Source organism: Citrus sinensis, chromosome 9 (genome assembly GCF_022201045.2).
Source record: "Citrus sinensis cultivar Valencia sweet orange chromosome 9, DVS_A1.0, whole genome shotgun sequence".
Taxonomy (NCBI): Eukaryota; Viridiplantae; Streptophyta; class Magnoliopsida; order Sapindales; family Rutaceae; genus Citrus; species Citrus sinensis.
Genome location: NC_068564.1, coordinates 30109071 through 30125606, shown reverse-complemented (window position 1 = coordinate 30125606; position 16536 = coordinate 30109071). Strand labels below are relative to the sequence as shown.

At 33.7% G+C, this 16536-nt stretch overlaps 3 protein-coding genes across 4 annotated transcripts; all 3 read left to right on the top strand.

The window, feature by feature from the left end:
* The first annotated feature begins 3590 nt into the window (after nucleotides 1-3590).
* LOC102607437 (putative FBD-associated F-box protein At5g38570) lies at nucleotides 3591-6422 on the top strand. Its single transcript, XM_052433485.1, has 4 exons — nucleotides 3591-3874; nucleotides 4051-4881; nucleotides 4959-5099; nucleotides 5967-6422. The coding sequence occupies exons 1-4, from the start codon at nucleotides 3827-3829 to the stop codon at nucleotides 6258-6260; spliced, it is 1314 nt and encodes a 437-aa protein (XP_052289445.1). The 5' UTR covers nucleotides 3591-3826; the 3' UTR covers nucleotides 6261-6422.
* A 2680-nt stretch (nucleotides 6423-9102) lies between these two features.
* Nucleotides 9103-11488, top strand: LOC102607723 (glucan endo-1,3-beta-glucosidase 5-like). The gene is made up of 2 exons (XM_006474487.4): nucleotides 9103-9736; nucleotides 10211-11488. The coding sequence occupies exons 1-2, from the start codon at nucleotides 9396-9398 to the stop codon at nucleotides 11331-11333; spliced, it is 1464 nt and encodes a 487-aa protein (XP_006474550.1). The 5' UTR covers nucleotides 9103-9395; the 3' UTR covers nucleotides 11334-11488.
* Nucleotides 11489-12536: 1048 nt separating this feature from the next.
* Nucleotides 12537-16233, top strand: LOC102608026 (uncharacterized). Of its 2 annotated transcripts, XM_006474488.4 has the most exons (7): nucleotides 12539-12599; nucleotides 13242-13441; nucleotides 13795-13892; nucleotides 14413-14437; nucleotides 15036-15156; nucleotides 15241-15375; nucleotides 15686-16233. In XM_006474488.4, exons 1-7 carry the CDS (start codon nucleotides 12553-12555, stop codon nucleotides 15888-15890), a joined length of 831 nt encoding a protein of 276 aa, XP_006474551.1. In that variant the 5' UTR covers nucleotides 12539-12552; the 3' UTR covers nucleotides 15891-16233. The 2 variants fall into 2 exon arrangements, with proteins under 2 accessions (XP_052290280.1, XP_006474551.1); XM_052434320.1 differs by having other exon boundaries at nucleotides 12537-13441.
* The last annotated feature ends 303 nt before the right edge of the window (nucleotides 16234-16536 follow it).

The window sequence follows — 16536 nt, the reverse complement described above, 5'->3', positions numbered from 1 at the left end:
TATTGTGTCCTAAAGAAAAATTATTTCATATGTTTAGCCAAACAAAGTACTTTTGATCTTTAGCCAGACATAAGCGAATAGTACCACATGCTTATCTATTGATTTTTATCCACTCTTTGTCATTTATCTTGTTAGGTTTTTCTTCAAGAGCGAGCTCTAACTCTTGCTGACATAAGACATCCAACACCTCACATTGCCACATACTAAAATTATTGGTACCATTAAATTTCTCTACTTCAAACTTTTCATTAGTCACAATAATCCTTGTTGATAAAGATTAGGAATGGCAAAATATTGGGTCGGGTAGGGCTTGGTTTGAAACCCGACTCTAAAAAAGCTTGATCACTATTAGTTAGGCCCGACCCGAATCAGGCCAACATCGAGTCGGGCCTAACCCGACCCTACCGAAATAGTTAACCCACAATTCAATTCTCATTTCCCACCACCATTTCAACTAATTCGGCAATTACTCAACCATTTCAAACACAATTCAATTCCACTTTCCATAACCATTTCAACCAATTCCACAACTATTTCAACCCCACACACAAATCAATTCCAAAATCCAACATGAAAACCACACAATGTAATTCCACAACCATTTTACCCATACACAATTCAATTCAACAACCCAACATAAAAAATAAAAAATAAAAAACTCATGTCTTATATAAATAAAAACATAATGCAATTAAATTAAAAACACACAATGTAATTCCACAACCATTTTAGTCATACACAATTTAATTCAACAACCCAACATAAAAAATTAAAAAAAAATTCATGTCTTATACAAATAAAAACACAATGCAATTAAATAAAAAACACACAATGTGTGATGTTGTGTGTGATGTTGTGAGGATGTGTTGTGTGCGTGTGTTAACTTGTGTTAGTTTTTTTTTTTTTAAATAGGGTCGAGTCGGGTTGGGTCGGCATTAAGCCCGACCCTGACCCTAAATTTGTTCGGGCCTTAAACTTTTGGCCCTAACCCGACCCTAAACTTGAAAATTCGGGTCAAAACCCTAAAAATTAGAGTCGGGTCAATCGGGCCAAAAATAGGGTCGGGCTAAATTGCCAAACCTAATAAAGACGACGACGATGCCTCTGCCATTTTTCTTAACTCAAATGATCAGTGCCTTTAACAATTATTTACACTTGAAAAACAACATCTGTGATGTTAATTTCACATGAATAAATGCATCAGGAAAATTCCCAAGAGAATGGAGGGGTCACAACGGTCCTACTTAAAACTCAGACTTCTTAGGCTTTTATTGCTGTGTTGACAAAATTTTTCTAGACGTGCAAAAATACATACTACTTACAATAGATTGTCTCTCATGTATAAATGGCCGATTCCACTGTATCAATGAACAATATTGTATATGTGAATAGTGTCGTATACGTGAACAAATGTTATATACGTGAACAGTGCCGTATACCCCAAGCACGAACTTCCGGCTCTGATACTAATTATTGCAAAAGCATGAGCTGAACAATTACTGCGACTTCTAGAGAAATATAAATGTGGCGCAATTAAATACAAAAAAAATATGACACAATAATTTTACGTGGTTCAACATAAAGCCTACATCTACATGCAAAGATTTAAAATTTTACTAATAATGAGAATTTACAAAAGTGAGAAAAGCTTTTAAAAACCATAACCCCAATATACCTAACTGAATCATCATTAGAACACTTAAGTGGAAGCTCTCTCAAATCTCTCAAATTGCTTCACTTTCAATTGTTCTCAATTCTCTTAATTGGGATGGATGAAATCTCTTTCTCTCCTTTCTATTTATAGGCAATGAATGTTTACCTATCACAACATTCAATTTGGCTTCAATTTGTCAAATTGACAAATTTGGCAATCGGTGTCAATTTTGTCATGCAATTGTAGTCAAAATCTACATGCTAGCTCCACAATTGCATGCTTGACTTTTCAACATGTAAGTGGTAGAAAACTTCATTAAAATAAGTGGTCACGGAAATAACAACTAAAAAAAAAAGGGTGCCACTGCCATCATGCTAATGAAATTTATTTTAATAATTTGTAAGATTACTAAAACGTAAAGTTATGTATGTATGTATGTATATGTGTTGGATTAGTAGAGTGACATGTACGGTATAGTCTCCTTTGAGGCTAGTTTGTTCATTTTTATATCCCAATTTTTCTCTTTCCCCCTCTCTGTTTGAACTAGCTACATCATTCTATATTCTGATTTTTTGTGCTTTTATATTTTTGGTTATTATTATAATTAAACTCTATCTAATTTTTCAAACCTATAATAGGGTTGCATTATACGCTGAATAATCATTTTTTTCCCAACTGAATTTTATATTTTAAAAACAATAAAAAAGTTGCAATGAAAACGAATTTGGAGAAAGTTGCATTTTGGGTTGTTTTATACGACAGTTCAGTGCATATTCTAAATTTTCTACGTTGATTCACAATGAATATTTTATGAGTGTTAGCATTGTAGCAACTGTAGGTAGTTAATTGCCAAACATTCCAAGAGTGGTTAGGTTTCGTGTAGTTTTATGAGTCTAGAAGGACTTCTGTATTGTGATGATGATGATGCAAAATAAAGTTTTTCCATCTTTTGGTCATTCACGTGGCTAGTATTTTAATTTCTTTTGCAACATCTTTGATCATATGCTATTATTATGTATCTTCTCTGCTTTGGAATATGCATTTTTATTTTACTTACTACTGATTAATTTATAGAGGAAGTCTGCGTTTGCTCTCTTGGATATTTCTTGTATTTTTGCATTGTTGTTGGTGATTTTTGTGCTGTACAGTTTCAATGTGTTATTTGTGCATGGTTCTTCATTATTGCAGTTTTTACGCGATATCTTTGAAGAGCCAGGAGCAATATATACAACTGATACCTCAATATCCTCTTCGGCACCTCAGCGTGGTGGAATTGCTTCAATTTCGCGGGCCTGCAATTGAACTTGAATTTCCAGCTTAATTGTTTGAAAACGCAACTGCACTAGCAAGCACCTGTTCGTTAGACGTTTCCCATTGTGTAATCACAGATAGTACTATCGCATGTCCCAAGCTGCTATACCCTACGTTACTTACCACAAGGCATTCAACTTCTAGTCCTTAAAAGTGTAAATCAAATCCCATCTTTATTTTCTCAATCTTGCATGTTTCAGATTCTAATCTCTTCTGATTTCAAGTTAATATTGACAGTCCAATTCTCTTTCTCTGACTCTCGAGGCTTTTGAGTTATTATATTGTTGTTATTATACTGTCACTACGGTTATTTATTGGCGAATTCAATTGACATTGAAATACTTAGACCTCATCTTATCTTGTTATTTAAAAAATAATTTATGTGGTCATATTGAAGGTTTTCAAAAAGCCACTTGAGCTTCAAGCCACAGACAACAGTCTGAATGCACGTTACCATATTACTTATCATTACTTCTCTTCGAAAATTGGTGCAAGAGGCAAAGCAACGGGAGTATTTTTATTGTGATTGTGATTTGCCAATGGTTACTTTGCATTTATATTAACAAAATAAAATCATCATCAGTTTATCAAAACGAGTCTCGATGTAACAATAATTAGGTTTAATATTGAGGTACTGCAGCTTAAAAATTATAATTGCTACCAAACCATACCTCCGATTCAATAAGGCCTCGTACGGAGCTTCTATTTTTAAGGGTCTTTTACGTAATTTCAACCAGAGGTAAAACTGTAAATGTAAAAAACGGGTTTTATGAATAAATTCAGCAAAAATGCTGCTCCGTTAGCCAATTTAAAACTAAAACCCAGAGAAGAGTCGCCAAAATAGCACACCCAATTTCACAGATGAGTAAGAAAGCGCGGTTGAGCTCTTCAGATGATCTATTGCGTGAGGTGAGGTGACACTAGGGAATTTTTTTTTTTTCCCCAATATCTACATTAAATCCTCTTGTAAATTTAATATGGGTTATTGATATTTTCTTTCGCTGATTATGCTTTTTATTCATGAGATTGATTGATTGATTGATATTTGTATCGACTGATTTTCATTTATTTGTTCTGGTGGGCAGAATGAAACTACCAAGGATTGGGTGAGTCAACTTCCTGATGATATTCTTATCAATATTATCTCGAAATTAACTTTAATGGAGGCTGCAAGGACTTGTGTTCTTTCGAGTAGATGGAGATATTTGTGGACTTTTACCACTGCTCTTGACTTTGATGGAATAAGAGAAATTTTACCTCGAACAAAAAGATACTTCCGCGAGTATAAGTTCGTTAGATGGGTGAATAAAGTCTTAGTATTGCATCGAGGTTCAAATGTGAGTCAGTTTAGAGTAAGTTTTTATTTGTCTTCTTCACTGGAAGGTGTTATTACTAATTGGATTTACAAAGCACTGGCAAAAACAGTTCAAAATTTTGAGCTGGATTTCCGGTATAATTCTGGTCACCATTACACGTTTCCACAAGAGATTTATAACAGTCTAAAAGGTGTCCGTGGTTTGTCTAGTATTAAGTCTTTACGATCCATTTGCCTTTCTGCTGTGAGCGTCACGGGAGAGATTCTTGAGTTTTTTATACACAACTGTCCTCTTCTTGATGAATTATGTGTAAAAGACTCCATAGATCTAGTAAGTTTAAAGGTTGTTGGATCATCAGTCCGATTGAAGTCCCTAGACATTCAGTATTGCAGTTTCATGAAAGACATTGAAATTTCTACCCCAAATCTTTTTTCTTTCAAATATTATGGCCCAAAAATCGAGTTACACATTGAGAATGTTCCCCAACTTGTTGAATTATCCGTACATGCTGATCACACAGTTGAAGACATGTTTTTAGTTGCACCGTTGATATGCTATTTCCCTCAATTGACGATGCTTGAGTTGGACAGTTGCAATGAGGTTAGTATTTAATGGTGTATGCTTGTTTTAATATAATCTTTATATGTATTGTCTAATTTTTTCCCCCCTATTTTCAGGTATACAAGCATTTCTCAAATTGTGAATTACCCAAACTAATCCACTTAAATCTAAGGGTTACCATACCGAATCATGAATGCCTAGTTGGCTTGGCTTGCATAATGAAGGCATGTCCCTCTCTGCAAAAGCTTACATTGGAGGTACATGTTTATGTCTATTTACTTATTAAGTGAGAGGTTTGAGATATGTGAAATAGTTATTATAGACTTGTAGTAGTTCTGGCTTCTTGTACTTCTGCTTGAACGAGCATGTTCTCTATTTTCTTCGTCTTTATTAAGCATTTGAAAGGCTTTAAAGGCATCAGTATGAGTAGCCTTAGTGACTGTCAGTTCTGCGGTTGAAATTTTGATATGGTGAAACTATCTAAGTATTTTTTATAGTTACATTGCAATTAACATTTTCCTAGTCACATACGTCAAAAGGTTATAACCGTTCAATGAGTTTCCTCCACCTTTCAAATTGATAATGATCTTCACTTCTTTCAACTGCAGCATTATTCCACAAAATTGAATACCATAATAGAGGTGCAGTACAAACACACTCTGGATATTTTAAGAGGGAGTCTTAACATTGTGTCAAAGTAATAAATTGCTATACATACAATAAATTGCTGTACATACCAAGAGTGAACTGTTGGAATCTAGCGGAGATTTTTACATGTGATGTTGATCCAAAATGAATGCTCAACATTTTGTTCCTTAATGGTCGTTTGAGTAGACAATCTTTTCATATGTAGCTGATTATGATGTAAATTGTTCTTAGCAGAATAACATGCTTCTTTTCTTTAAATATCATTGTTTAAGAATTCAATGAAGTTAGACAGGTGTGCAAGCAGAGTTAGGTTGATGTTGTAGTCTCTCTCTTGATAATTGATTCCCTGTGAAGCAGACAATATTTTCCCCGTCCTAATTAAGAATAGGCAAAATTTGGAGTTCTATGTGTTGGGTTATCCCTTTTCCTGACTAGAATGATGCAGCTAAAATGATTGCATTTTTTAATTGCTGCAGTTACAAAGTAGCGGCCGTAGAATAGGGAAGAAAACTCAGCAGGTTCTGAGATGCTCTCATCAACACCTCAAGCTGGTGGAGTTACATATGTTCCGTGGGCGTGAAATTGATCTTCAACTTGCATTTTACATATTTGAAAATGCAGCTATTCTTGGGAAAATGATTGTTGAACCTTCTAATTATATGACAAGGAAAGAAATTAGAAATTGCACCCAGATGCTTGAGTCTAAGTTACCCCAAGGCGTTGAACTTGTAATTGGTTCATTGTATGTTTCTGACTATAAGCATGGTTGATTTGAAAGTGAAGACACTACTGTTCCCTCAAGCGAGGCATTTTTTAGAAAGTGTAACCAAGTTAACAGCCTTCTGTTTTTACTGTTTTAACCACATCAACAAATTGTATATTGCATATGATATTTTCACAGGAAAAATGTTCTGAGAGTTGAAAGTTTTGAATTTTTCGTATGGGATTTTGCCATCTAGAATTATTTATAAAAAAAATGTATTGAGCGAAAATAGATTGTAAATTATTATTACTGAGTGATACAGAGCAGGCCTTTCTACAGTCATTCAAAATTCCTCATAAAACCTTTTTTTGAATATAAATTAGCTAAATTAATAAAGATAAATTAACTTATTTTTATTTTAAGTGAAAGTTTAATTAAATACTTAAATAAAAATATTCTTTTAACAACCTTTTACACCACCCCATTTCATAGTTTATATTTATAAAAAAAAATTTTTAAAGAAAATTATAGGAGTTTGAGTTGTGAGATATAAATAACATTAAGAAGTGAAAAAAAAATTAAAGATTTTAGAATTTGTATGTATTTCATAATAAAAATTAAAAGAGATATTTCTTTTTCAGGGTGAAATTTTATGCCAAAATGGTTAATTTTTTTATGAGTTTATATTTTATAAATTAAAACTTGGGGTATTTAAGAAAGAAATTTCAAAATGTGGTGTTATAAGTATTTAAGAGCGTTGTTAAAAACTCTACTGGTAACAGTCCTTTTTTATAAGAAGCCCATATTACAAAGACCCATATAGAGAGCCTTGTTAAGGCAAGTTCCCTATTATTTATTTATTTATTTATTTATTTATTTTTCTTTAAGACTTGAAAATCAGTAGGGAATGGCAATTTCGCCCGCAAATTCACCCAAACCTGTCTGTCAAAACTCGCCCGTTGTGGATGATTTTGCGGGTTACGGTCGGATTTGGTATTACAAATTAAAACCCACACTTGGATGAGGATAGATTTGTTATTAGCCCAATATCCGGCGAATATCCGCTTAGATACCCACTAGACTCGCAATGTTTTTTTATAAATATTTTTAATTTAATTTTAATTACAAATATTTAAATCTAAAAAATATATAAAGAAAATAATGTAATTATGTAAATTGCCAAATAACCTAAGTGTTTTTGTATAGTCTTTTTTTTTAACTTAATGCGTGAATTATTTCATTATTATAATTTTTTTATTCGAATTAATATTTGAAAAGTATTATTCTTTGGAAAATATTAATCTTAATCATTATTGTAGGCATCATGTTGGATGGGTACTAACGATGGTGAATGAAATGAATATCTTCTCTTGGAGCTTGTGTTAAATGATAATATGAAATATGATTTTTTTATATATTAATTTGTGTTTTTTAAAAGAATTTTTGTATTTTATACTTAAATTTGAGAATTTGTGTTGGATTGATGTTGATATTTAAATTTGTTATTTACATTGATTGAATTTAAAATTGAGTATGTTATGCAGAATTTGAGGTTATTATTGTAAATTTATGTATTGAATATTTGTGATTTTAAATGTACAAACCCGCAAAAAATTTGCTGGATACCATTGCGGGTTTGGTAATTGTCAAAACCCACAGCGGGTGAGTTTTCTTAAAAAATTTAAAACTTGCCACGACTCACGGGTGGGTTTGGTAATTTAAAATTTATGTCAGTTTGGATTTGGTAATGGTAAACCAGCTGTGAGCGGTGCCCATTGCCATCCCTAACAATCAGCCGTTTTTAGTTTTATATAAGCTTAAGAGTTGATTTGATAATATTATACCTTTTAAAATAATAGTTGTTAGTTGTTTTATAAAAATAATTAACTGTGAAAAAATAAAAGTTTAGTAAAAAATTATTTTTAAAAGTACTACGAGTTTTAAAAACAATCATATTTGTTTAGTAGATTTTAATGCTAAACTGCATTAAGAATGCAAATGATAGAAAAAGACGTAATCTTGAATAAAATTTATTTACATACTTATAAACATGTATATATAATATATTTTCTTAATGCATATATAATAATTGATAATTAAAATAAATATTTTTATTTTATTATCTCAATATAATTGATAATAATAGTGATCTTTTTAAATTTAATGACACACTATTAAATACATTTACATTAAAATATATTTGTATTTTCAATTCTAAATTAATTTACAGAATCTTGTCATCAAAACTTAAATATTGAAAATAATTCTTTGTTTTTTAGAAGGATGAAAGTTTATATAATATTCTATTTTGTAAAATTTTAGATAGATTTAAAACTTTAATGGTGTAAATTATTATATTTTGGTACACATGTATGTTATAATATCAATAATATTATTATTTAGATATAACGAAGTGCAATTTGTATCAAATGGGTGTCTAATATTTCTTGTAAATCATGTTAAATAGGTCTGAGGCAGGCTATTGGACTGTATCATATTGGATGACCTGATTAATTGATAATTAAATTATTCTATTAAAGTGTCGAATTTAAATTTTAATATGTTTACACGATTATTAAATGAGTCATGACGAGTATTACCAACTCTACCCATGGGCACGCCGCTGCATGTCTTGTTCTAGTAATAAACTCGTTAGTCATTAGTCATGACTCTTGAATACGTGAATCTTGGGCAGAAAATTTGCCACCGTTCTTGTGGCCCTCAAGGCCATTATCAATTGTAGCCCAGATATGTAGGCCTAATCTTGCTAGTACTCCGGGCCCCAAACCCGCCAAAGTAGAATATCAAATTCAAATCATCAACTGGTTCTGGAAAAAGCTACAAGCTTTGTTGAGATAAGAAAGGGACTTTCCAGTCAACTTTTGTTAAAGGTGCATTCCTTCAATATTAGCTAGGCATCGGCAGCAAGAAATGAAATCCAACAAGTTCACTTCATTCCTTTCTTGATGCATGATTCTCACTCATTTTCTCAAACTAATATATTCTAATAACATGATTGTTGATGAAATGGGGTTTACTTAAGGAATCTTGTTCCTTGTAGAATCTTACTCATGCAACTTTCCTTTTCTTTTACTTTCAATAAAGCACATATGACCCTTTTCGGTGTCCAAGCTGCTACAAATACACAATTCAGCTGACAGCGAAACTAAAACTCAAAGACCCGAGACAAGCTCAACAAAACATGGGGAAACACTACTTCTTATATTTCTTCATGCTGTTTTTAGTCTCTGAAGGTTTAACAAAGGGAGTTGCTGGCCTGGCTTGCAACTGGGGCTTACAATCAACTCACCCACTGCAAGCGAACATTGTTGTGAAGCTGATGAAGGACAATGGATTTAATAAAGTGAAGCTCTTTGAAGCTGATCCTGAAGCTTTAAAGGCCCTGGGTAAGTCCGGTATTCAAGTTATGGTTGGCATACCAAATGACCTATTGGCACCATTGGCTAGTAATGTCCAAGCTGCTGTGGACTGGGTGCAACAAAACGTCTCCAAATATATATCCCAAAATGGAGCGGATATAAGGTTAGTACTCTCATGTTTATTACTATTATTGATGAAATCAAGTCACTTGTAGCTTTTAATGTTTCTTTTGGTGACAAATCCTCAAAACTCTTTTTCAAAATTCTGCATGAACTTGTTTTTACTAGACAGAGCATTGAACCACAAGCTATCAAGATTCAATAGGCTTGAATTGAAATGTATCTTCAAGCTAGAAAGATGCTGTTTCTAATATTTAGCATCCACCTTTTGCTTTAGAAATGCGTTCAACTTTAGGAATTATTTTCCCAAGTGGATTGAAAATATTAAAAATAAAAGAAACTTGTACGAGAAAATGTCCTTACAAACATCATCACAAATTCACATATTCATTAATCAAAAACCAATTGCTTTTTTTTTTTTTTTAATCATGCCATACATTTCCTTCATCTGGGGCAACCCAATTAGTAGGAAAGGCAATCTCAGACTCATTAAATCTGCATTTATTTGTTGTTATAGGTATGTAGCTGTGGGCAATGAACCTTTTCTCAAGACCTACAAGGATATGTTTCTCCATACAACATTGCCAGCTCTCCAGAATATTCAAGCAGCCCTGATAAAAGCTGGTTTAGGCCAAAAGGTTAAGGTCACAGTTCCTCTAAATGCAGATGTCTACCAGAGTGACAGTGGCCTGCCCTCCGCTGGAAATTTTCGTGCGGATATTCATGACCTCATGATCTCCATCATCAAGTTCCTTAGGGACAATGGTGGCCCTCTCACCATTAACATCTACCCCTTCCTTAGCCTCTATGCCGACCCAAATTTCCCCGTTGATTTTGCTTTCTTCAACAGCACTGCTGCTCCTGTTGTTGATGGTTCCATTACTTACACCAATGTCTATGATGCCAACTTTGACACCCTGATTTCAGCTCTTGAAAAGAATGGCTTCGGATCAATGCCGGTCATTATTGGAGAAGTTGGCTGGCCAACTGATGGTAACTCAAATGCTAACATCGAGTATGCCCGAAGATTCAACCAAGGCTTGCTTGACCGCATACTTGCGGGAAAAGGCACCCCAAAACGCCGCACACCACCAGATGTTTATCTTTTTTCACTCATTGATGAGGATAACAAGAGCACTCTGCCTGGAAACTTTGAGAGGCATTGGGGTATTTTTAACTTTGACGGTAGCATCAAATACCAATTGAAAATAGGCGGCGGAAAAGGTCTAGTATCGGCGAAAGGTGTTAAATATTTGGCAAGACAATGGTGTGTAATGTCACCTCAGGCAAGTCCTTCGGACCCCAGTGTGCAAGAAAGCATGACATATGCTTGCACTTATGCTGATTGCACGAGCCTTGGATTTGGATCATCTTGTGGCAATCTTGACCCTAAGAAAAATGCTTCTTATACTTTCAACATGTATTATCAGACCATGGATCAAAGGAAAGGTACATGTTCATTTAATAACCGATCAGTTATCACCACCATTGATCCTTCTCAAGGTTCGTGCCGGTACGAGATCATGATTGATCTGGGAAAACATGAGCGCCCTCGTAATTCATCAGCTGGAAGAAGGCCAAACTCCCTGATTGCGGCTCTCATATTAGCTTTCATGTTAATCATTTGTGGGGGTCTCTGAGTGGCACATCTTCAGATATCGATTGGATTCATAACAAATTTTTTCGAGGGTCTCATTTCATTTTTTATTTTACTTTGTAAATATTGTATTCTTTGCAATAAGAGTTCATTGTATTACTCTTGAGATTTCAAATAAAAGATATTGATTATTGCCTATTTTCCATTTCTTTTCCTTCAATAGTATAAATGCTTCGCATTTTGTCAAAGTTTCACGAATGTGGCGTTAATTTTTAATATTTTGTTATGGATTTGGATGTGGCAATTATAAGCTAACCAACAGTATCACTTGATCCAAATACTGGAATACCCAACCCATGTGCTAGGCTGCTAGCTCTATTAAATTTTGATTTTTTTCGTTTGGCTAGATGATGTCGTCAAATAAGAAAGCATTTTTCACCCTAAAAAATTCTTAAAAGTCATGTCATGAATCGACTTTTTCGTAGAGTGTGAGGGATTCTCATCTCAAGTTTGCAACGTAGGCATAGGCGCTGCCTAGAACTAGAACGAATATATTATTGGCATCTACATGGAATTGAAAATAAAAATACACGATTTATTCTCAGTAATTTTCAATTTAAAATGCTTTTACAAATATTTCATTAATAAATATGAAAAGGATATTCATACAAAAAAAAAAAAAAAAAAAAAAGCCCAACCGTATTGGAAAATGAGGCAATCAAGTGGCCGCAGGTACCGTCTGCACGATTGAACGTACGCCGCGTTCCAGTAATGGCCGGTACCTGTCCCTTTACGTGGCAACCGATCGTTATCATCGGTTGTAAGTTACACATTAAGTCCCTAATATTTTATACTTTCTCAAGTGAGGTATAATTTCTTCACTTTATTTCAGATAGGTCCTCCAGTTTTATGATTGTTTTCCTTTTTACCGACCTCCAATGCCAACTCTAATCAGATCAAAGTAGACCAGATATGGAGATAAATAATAAACTAAATTTATTTAAATATTTGAAGATAAATTAATTTTCTATCTATGTAATAACTCAAATAATATCTTATGATTTAATTATTGGATGATTTTTTAAATTTTATTAAAATTATATTCTTACTTTATCGTGACTGAAAATTCAATATCGTAAGGGTAGTGAGGTTGTTTTCCAAATATATTAGCTATGAGGGACCTATTTGATACAGATTGAAAAACGATTATATTCAAGGAAATTCTCAAAAAATAATAAAAAGAGAGAATAAAGTCGATAAAAATGGCAAAATTATCGCCAAAACCGATGATTCATGGAGTCTTAAATATGTAAGAAGAAAAAAGGACTCGCAGTTAGTTCCCCTTCACAGAATACCTTCCGAGTTCCCTCCTTTATTTGTGCGTCTCTCGTATTCATTCAAATGCAAAATTGCAAACACATCAATTACTTCTCTTTCTTTTTACTTTACATCCACTCAATAATTATTAGCTCTCTCCCCACCACGTATTTATTTATTTATTTTTTTAAATTTTTTAGTTAAATTTCCCAATTCATTGTGTGTTTTTATTATTTTTATTATTCTTCTTGATTCGCTTTAGGGTTTCATTCCTGTGTTGTTGTGCTTTAATTTTTAAATTTATTCCAAAAGCATTCAGTTTTCTTTTTCGCATAAGATTCTGGAGGGGTGTAATGTGAAGCATTTGTTCGTTCGTTATGTTAAAGAAACGAAACCAATTGCGTTCAATTTTGGGACAAATATATTACCAAAATCGAAATCGAAATCAAAATCAGAATCTCATGTCTTGCGCAATTCGCAGCGATCCCATTTGCAAGGGATTTTACAGTAATGTGACTAATAACAGTAGTGATATTAATATTATTAATAGCAGCAGTAATGGGTTTTTGAGATTTAAAGGCAAAGTGAATAATGGCAGCTTGATCTTGAGAGGCTGTTTTGATTCTACTAACAGAGTAAATGCTGGTGCTGATCAAAAGGTTGGTGCTTTTGCTCCTCCCCAAAGGGTGCCTCATTTGGAGATTGCAGCGGCCGAGGGTTGTACGGACGCTAGATTGGTGAATGGTCGTGGTTCCAGCGAAAGAGGGAACCCACTTGGGTTTTTTGATAGCCATTTGCATGGAAAAATTGTTGTTGCTGTTGATGTCGACGAGGGTATGGACAAAAATCTTTGTGCGTTTCTAGGAATATATTTTAATATCCTCGTATAGAGTTATTAGGATCGCCGATATGAAGAACCCTGGTACCAAATTTTTGCTAGTGTTTTCAATTTTAGGTGATGTGTATTTGGTGGTGCATTCCAATTGTGGGTACTATGACTTTTCCGGTGTCCGTTTTAGCTTGTTTAATGGGTAAATTTTGACCATTTTCGTTGTGCAATGACTTTTTCAGCGTGTAATGACTTTTTGTGTATTGTTTTATGATTATTATTTTTTATAGAAAAGAAAAAATTTTAGGTTTTATATTCTGATGTGCGTGTTTTCGTTTTTCTGTTTGTTGATTTGCAGTTCTTGGAAACTTTGTGTCAGCTCTGAATAGATTTATTGCAGATCGTTACTCCCTGAATCATTCAGTTTCTGAGTACCATGTATATGAGTTCTTCAAGGTATTATCAGATACCCTTCCAAGGATTTTCTGTCATCAGAAAATGGCAGATAGCGATTAGTACATTAATTAGCTCAGGAAATTAGATAGTTTCTATTGAACATGGATGAATTATTCTTTGTTTCCTGGCCCTTTTTTCCCGTTTATGGCATGATCGCATTTGAAATTTACTGGAAATTAGCAATTTCCTGGTTCATGTCTTCTTGTAGACTTGGGCAATTAGCTCAGCACTTCAAATCAAGCAAAAAGATTATTAGAAACTCAAGCAATAGTTATTTTCAAGATATGGTCAGATTTTTTATGCAGATTTTGCCTGGTGCACACTGCATTTCTTTAATGCCATTGTTTCTTTCTGTTCCCTAAGTATTCGTGCAATTACCTTAGAATTCCTATTATCCACGTGTAATTGTAATAATTTACTTAATATTTCCGCACGCATCCCGATCAAGAGTAGTATGTTGTTAGAGTACTGAACATCTCTTTTTATATGTATTCTGATGCGTTGTTGGTTTCTGTTGCAGATATGGAACTGTTCACGTGATGAAGGTAAATTTTTATTATTATTGACAAGTTTTAATGATGAAATTTGTATTTTTTTATTACTCACAAGTTCTAATGATGAAATTCGTAGTTTATAACTTCATTGAATTGCTTCAACTCTTTCGTATGTTCATTGAATGCAATTTTCCTTTTTCCTGGCTTTTTATGGATGAAGGATGCACTTTTGAAATTGTGTTAGCTTTACTTAGCTGTTTTAGCTGGATTCTTTATGTATTGTACTTTAATATGCTGACTGTAAGTGGATTCATCTGCTCTGCGTTTTTTGAATAGATGTTTTCTCTGTTGAGGCTGGAAAAAAGACAAGTTGATAGGTTATTTGTCTGTTCTTTTGGTTTGAGTTCTGTGAGTATATAACTTTTCCAGGTTTTTTTTTTTTATCTTTTTTGAGATTTTAATTTCAATATGTACCATGTTGCGAAATACTTTCGGAAACTTAAATGATTTCAGCATATTGTTTCATTGTTTTCCTTCTAGCAGAGCACCAACTGCACCATGTTCCTTGCGGGAGAAATTTTTTTTATCATGAAATTCTCTTTCCGTAATGTTTCAGACGATGTTTGAAATTATCTATTTGTTATCACAGCTGATCTCCGCGTCCATGAGTTCTTTAAGACACCATATTTCAAGACTGGCATCCACCCACTTCCTGGTGCTCAGAAGGCGCTCCATAAGTTATCAAGATATTGTAACCTATCTGTTGTGACGTATGTATGATTAGAGTACTTTTTTTTTATGATTCTCATGATTTAAGCCATACATTAATTGGATGTCCTGAAATGTGTGGATAGGTCTCGGCAACATGTTATCAAGGACCATACCATTGAATGGATTGAGAAGCATTATCCGGGACTATTTCAGGAGATCCACTTTGGCAACCACTTTGCCCTAGCTGGAAAGTCCAGACCAAAGTCAGACATATGCAGGTATACCATGGACCACCTTTAAATTTCATTATATGCACTAAGATTTTCAAGTGTTATATCAGTGAATGCTTTCTAAAGTAATTGCTTTGAAATGGTATTGAAGTGAAAATATTTTGAATTATCTTGTTTCACTGTGACAATGAAAGCTCTGCTAGGCATTTTTTGTTTTATAAAAAAAGATACAAAAGGAAAAGAAAACTATGCCAGCTTCTTGGTTATTTGAGCTTTTTTAGGGCAATGAGCCTCATCTGTTTAGTCCCTACACGATTATGTTGCCGGCCTATTTAGTCTTATGAATTGTTTTTGGCAGGTCATTAGGAGCTAAAGTTCTGATTGATGATAACCCAAGATATGCAATTGAGTGTGCTGAAGTTGGAATCAAGGTTCTTCTTTTTGATTATGAGAATTCATATCCTTGGTGCAAGACGGATTCAGTCCATCAACATCCCCTTGTAACCAAAGTTCATAACTGGGAAGAAGTAGAGCAACAGTTAGTTTCCTGGATTGTTATGTAGTCTTGAGATGATAAGGATCTCATAGAGACCATTGATTGATCAAAGATTTAGTTATTGGGTGATTCTGATGCCTAGCACTCTGATGATGCCGAAAAAGGTCAGCTTATTCATACCGTGGTTTTTGGTGAAGATGCAGTAAGGCATCCAGCCAAATAGGTTTATAGTGTATACGCTGTAATAGAAGAACAATGGAAGTGAACTAATACATTGTTCTTTATATTTTTCTACTTGGGGTTGAGCTATCACAACTCACAAATCATGGAATTCCATGTAATTATAAACTCTATTCCATTTTGACTAGTAGTTAAAGCCATCTCGCTGATGAGAGCTTGATTGTTCTTTATGTGCTTTGGTAGAAATATGTATGCAAATAGATCCTCTTAGAAATTGGATTAAAAAAGAAAATAAGAAGGATTGCTTGTATTGAAAACATTATTTGGAAGCCATGAAACCGCAAGCGGTCAATTTTCACTACCCCTATCTTGAAAGACTCACAAAAATAGATATTTGTAAACTTGCTTAATATGTATGTATGTGTATATATATATATATATATATTTGGGCCCTCAATTGTTGAAATGAGTGATGTCAATGCTACTGCACTTCAGGCATATTTCAGATCGAGTCGATGCATCTTTGCCGTTTA

Coding starts and splice junctions, on each gene's coding strand:
- LOC102607437 (XM_052433485.1), top strand. CDS start 3,827: ATGAGTAAGAAAGCGCGGTTGAGCTCTTCAGATGATCTATTGCGTGAG. Junction 3,875..4,050: donor CAGATGATCTATTGCGTGAG/GTGAGGTGACAC, acceptor TCTGGTGGGCAG/AATGAAACTACCAAGGATTG. Junction 5,100..5,966: donor TGCAAAAGCTTACATTGGAG/GTACATGTTTAT, acceptor TAATTGCTGCAG/TTACAAAGTAGCGGCCGTAG.
- LOC102608026 (XM_052434320.1), top strand. CDS start 12,985: ATGTTAAAGAAACGAAACCAATTGCGTTCAATTTTGGGACAAATATAT. Junction 14,438..15,035: donor GAACTGTTCACGTGATGAAG/GTAAATTTTTAT, acceptor TTGTTATCACAG/CTGATCTCCGCGTCCATGAG. Junction 15,157..15,240: donor TGTAACCTATCTGTTGTGAC/GTATGTATGATT, acceptor ATGTGTGGATAG/GTCTCGGCAACATGTTATCA.
- LOC102607723 (XM_006474487.4), top strand. CDS start 9,396: ATGGGGAAACACTACTTCTTATATTTCTTCATGCTGTTTTTAGTCTCT. Junction 9,737..10,210: donor CAAAATGGAGCGGATATAAG/GTTAGTACTCTC, acceptor TTGTTGTTATAG/GTATGTAGCTGTGGGCAATG.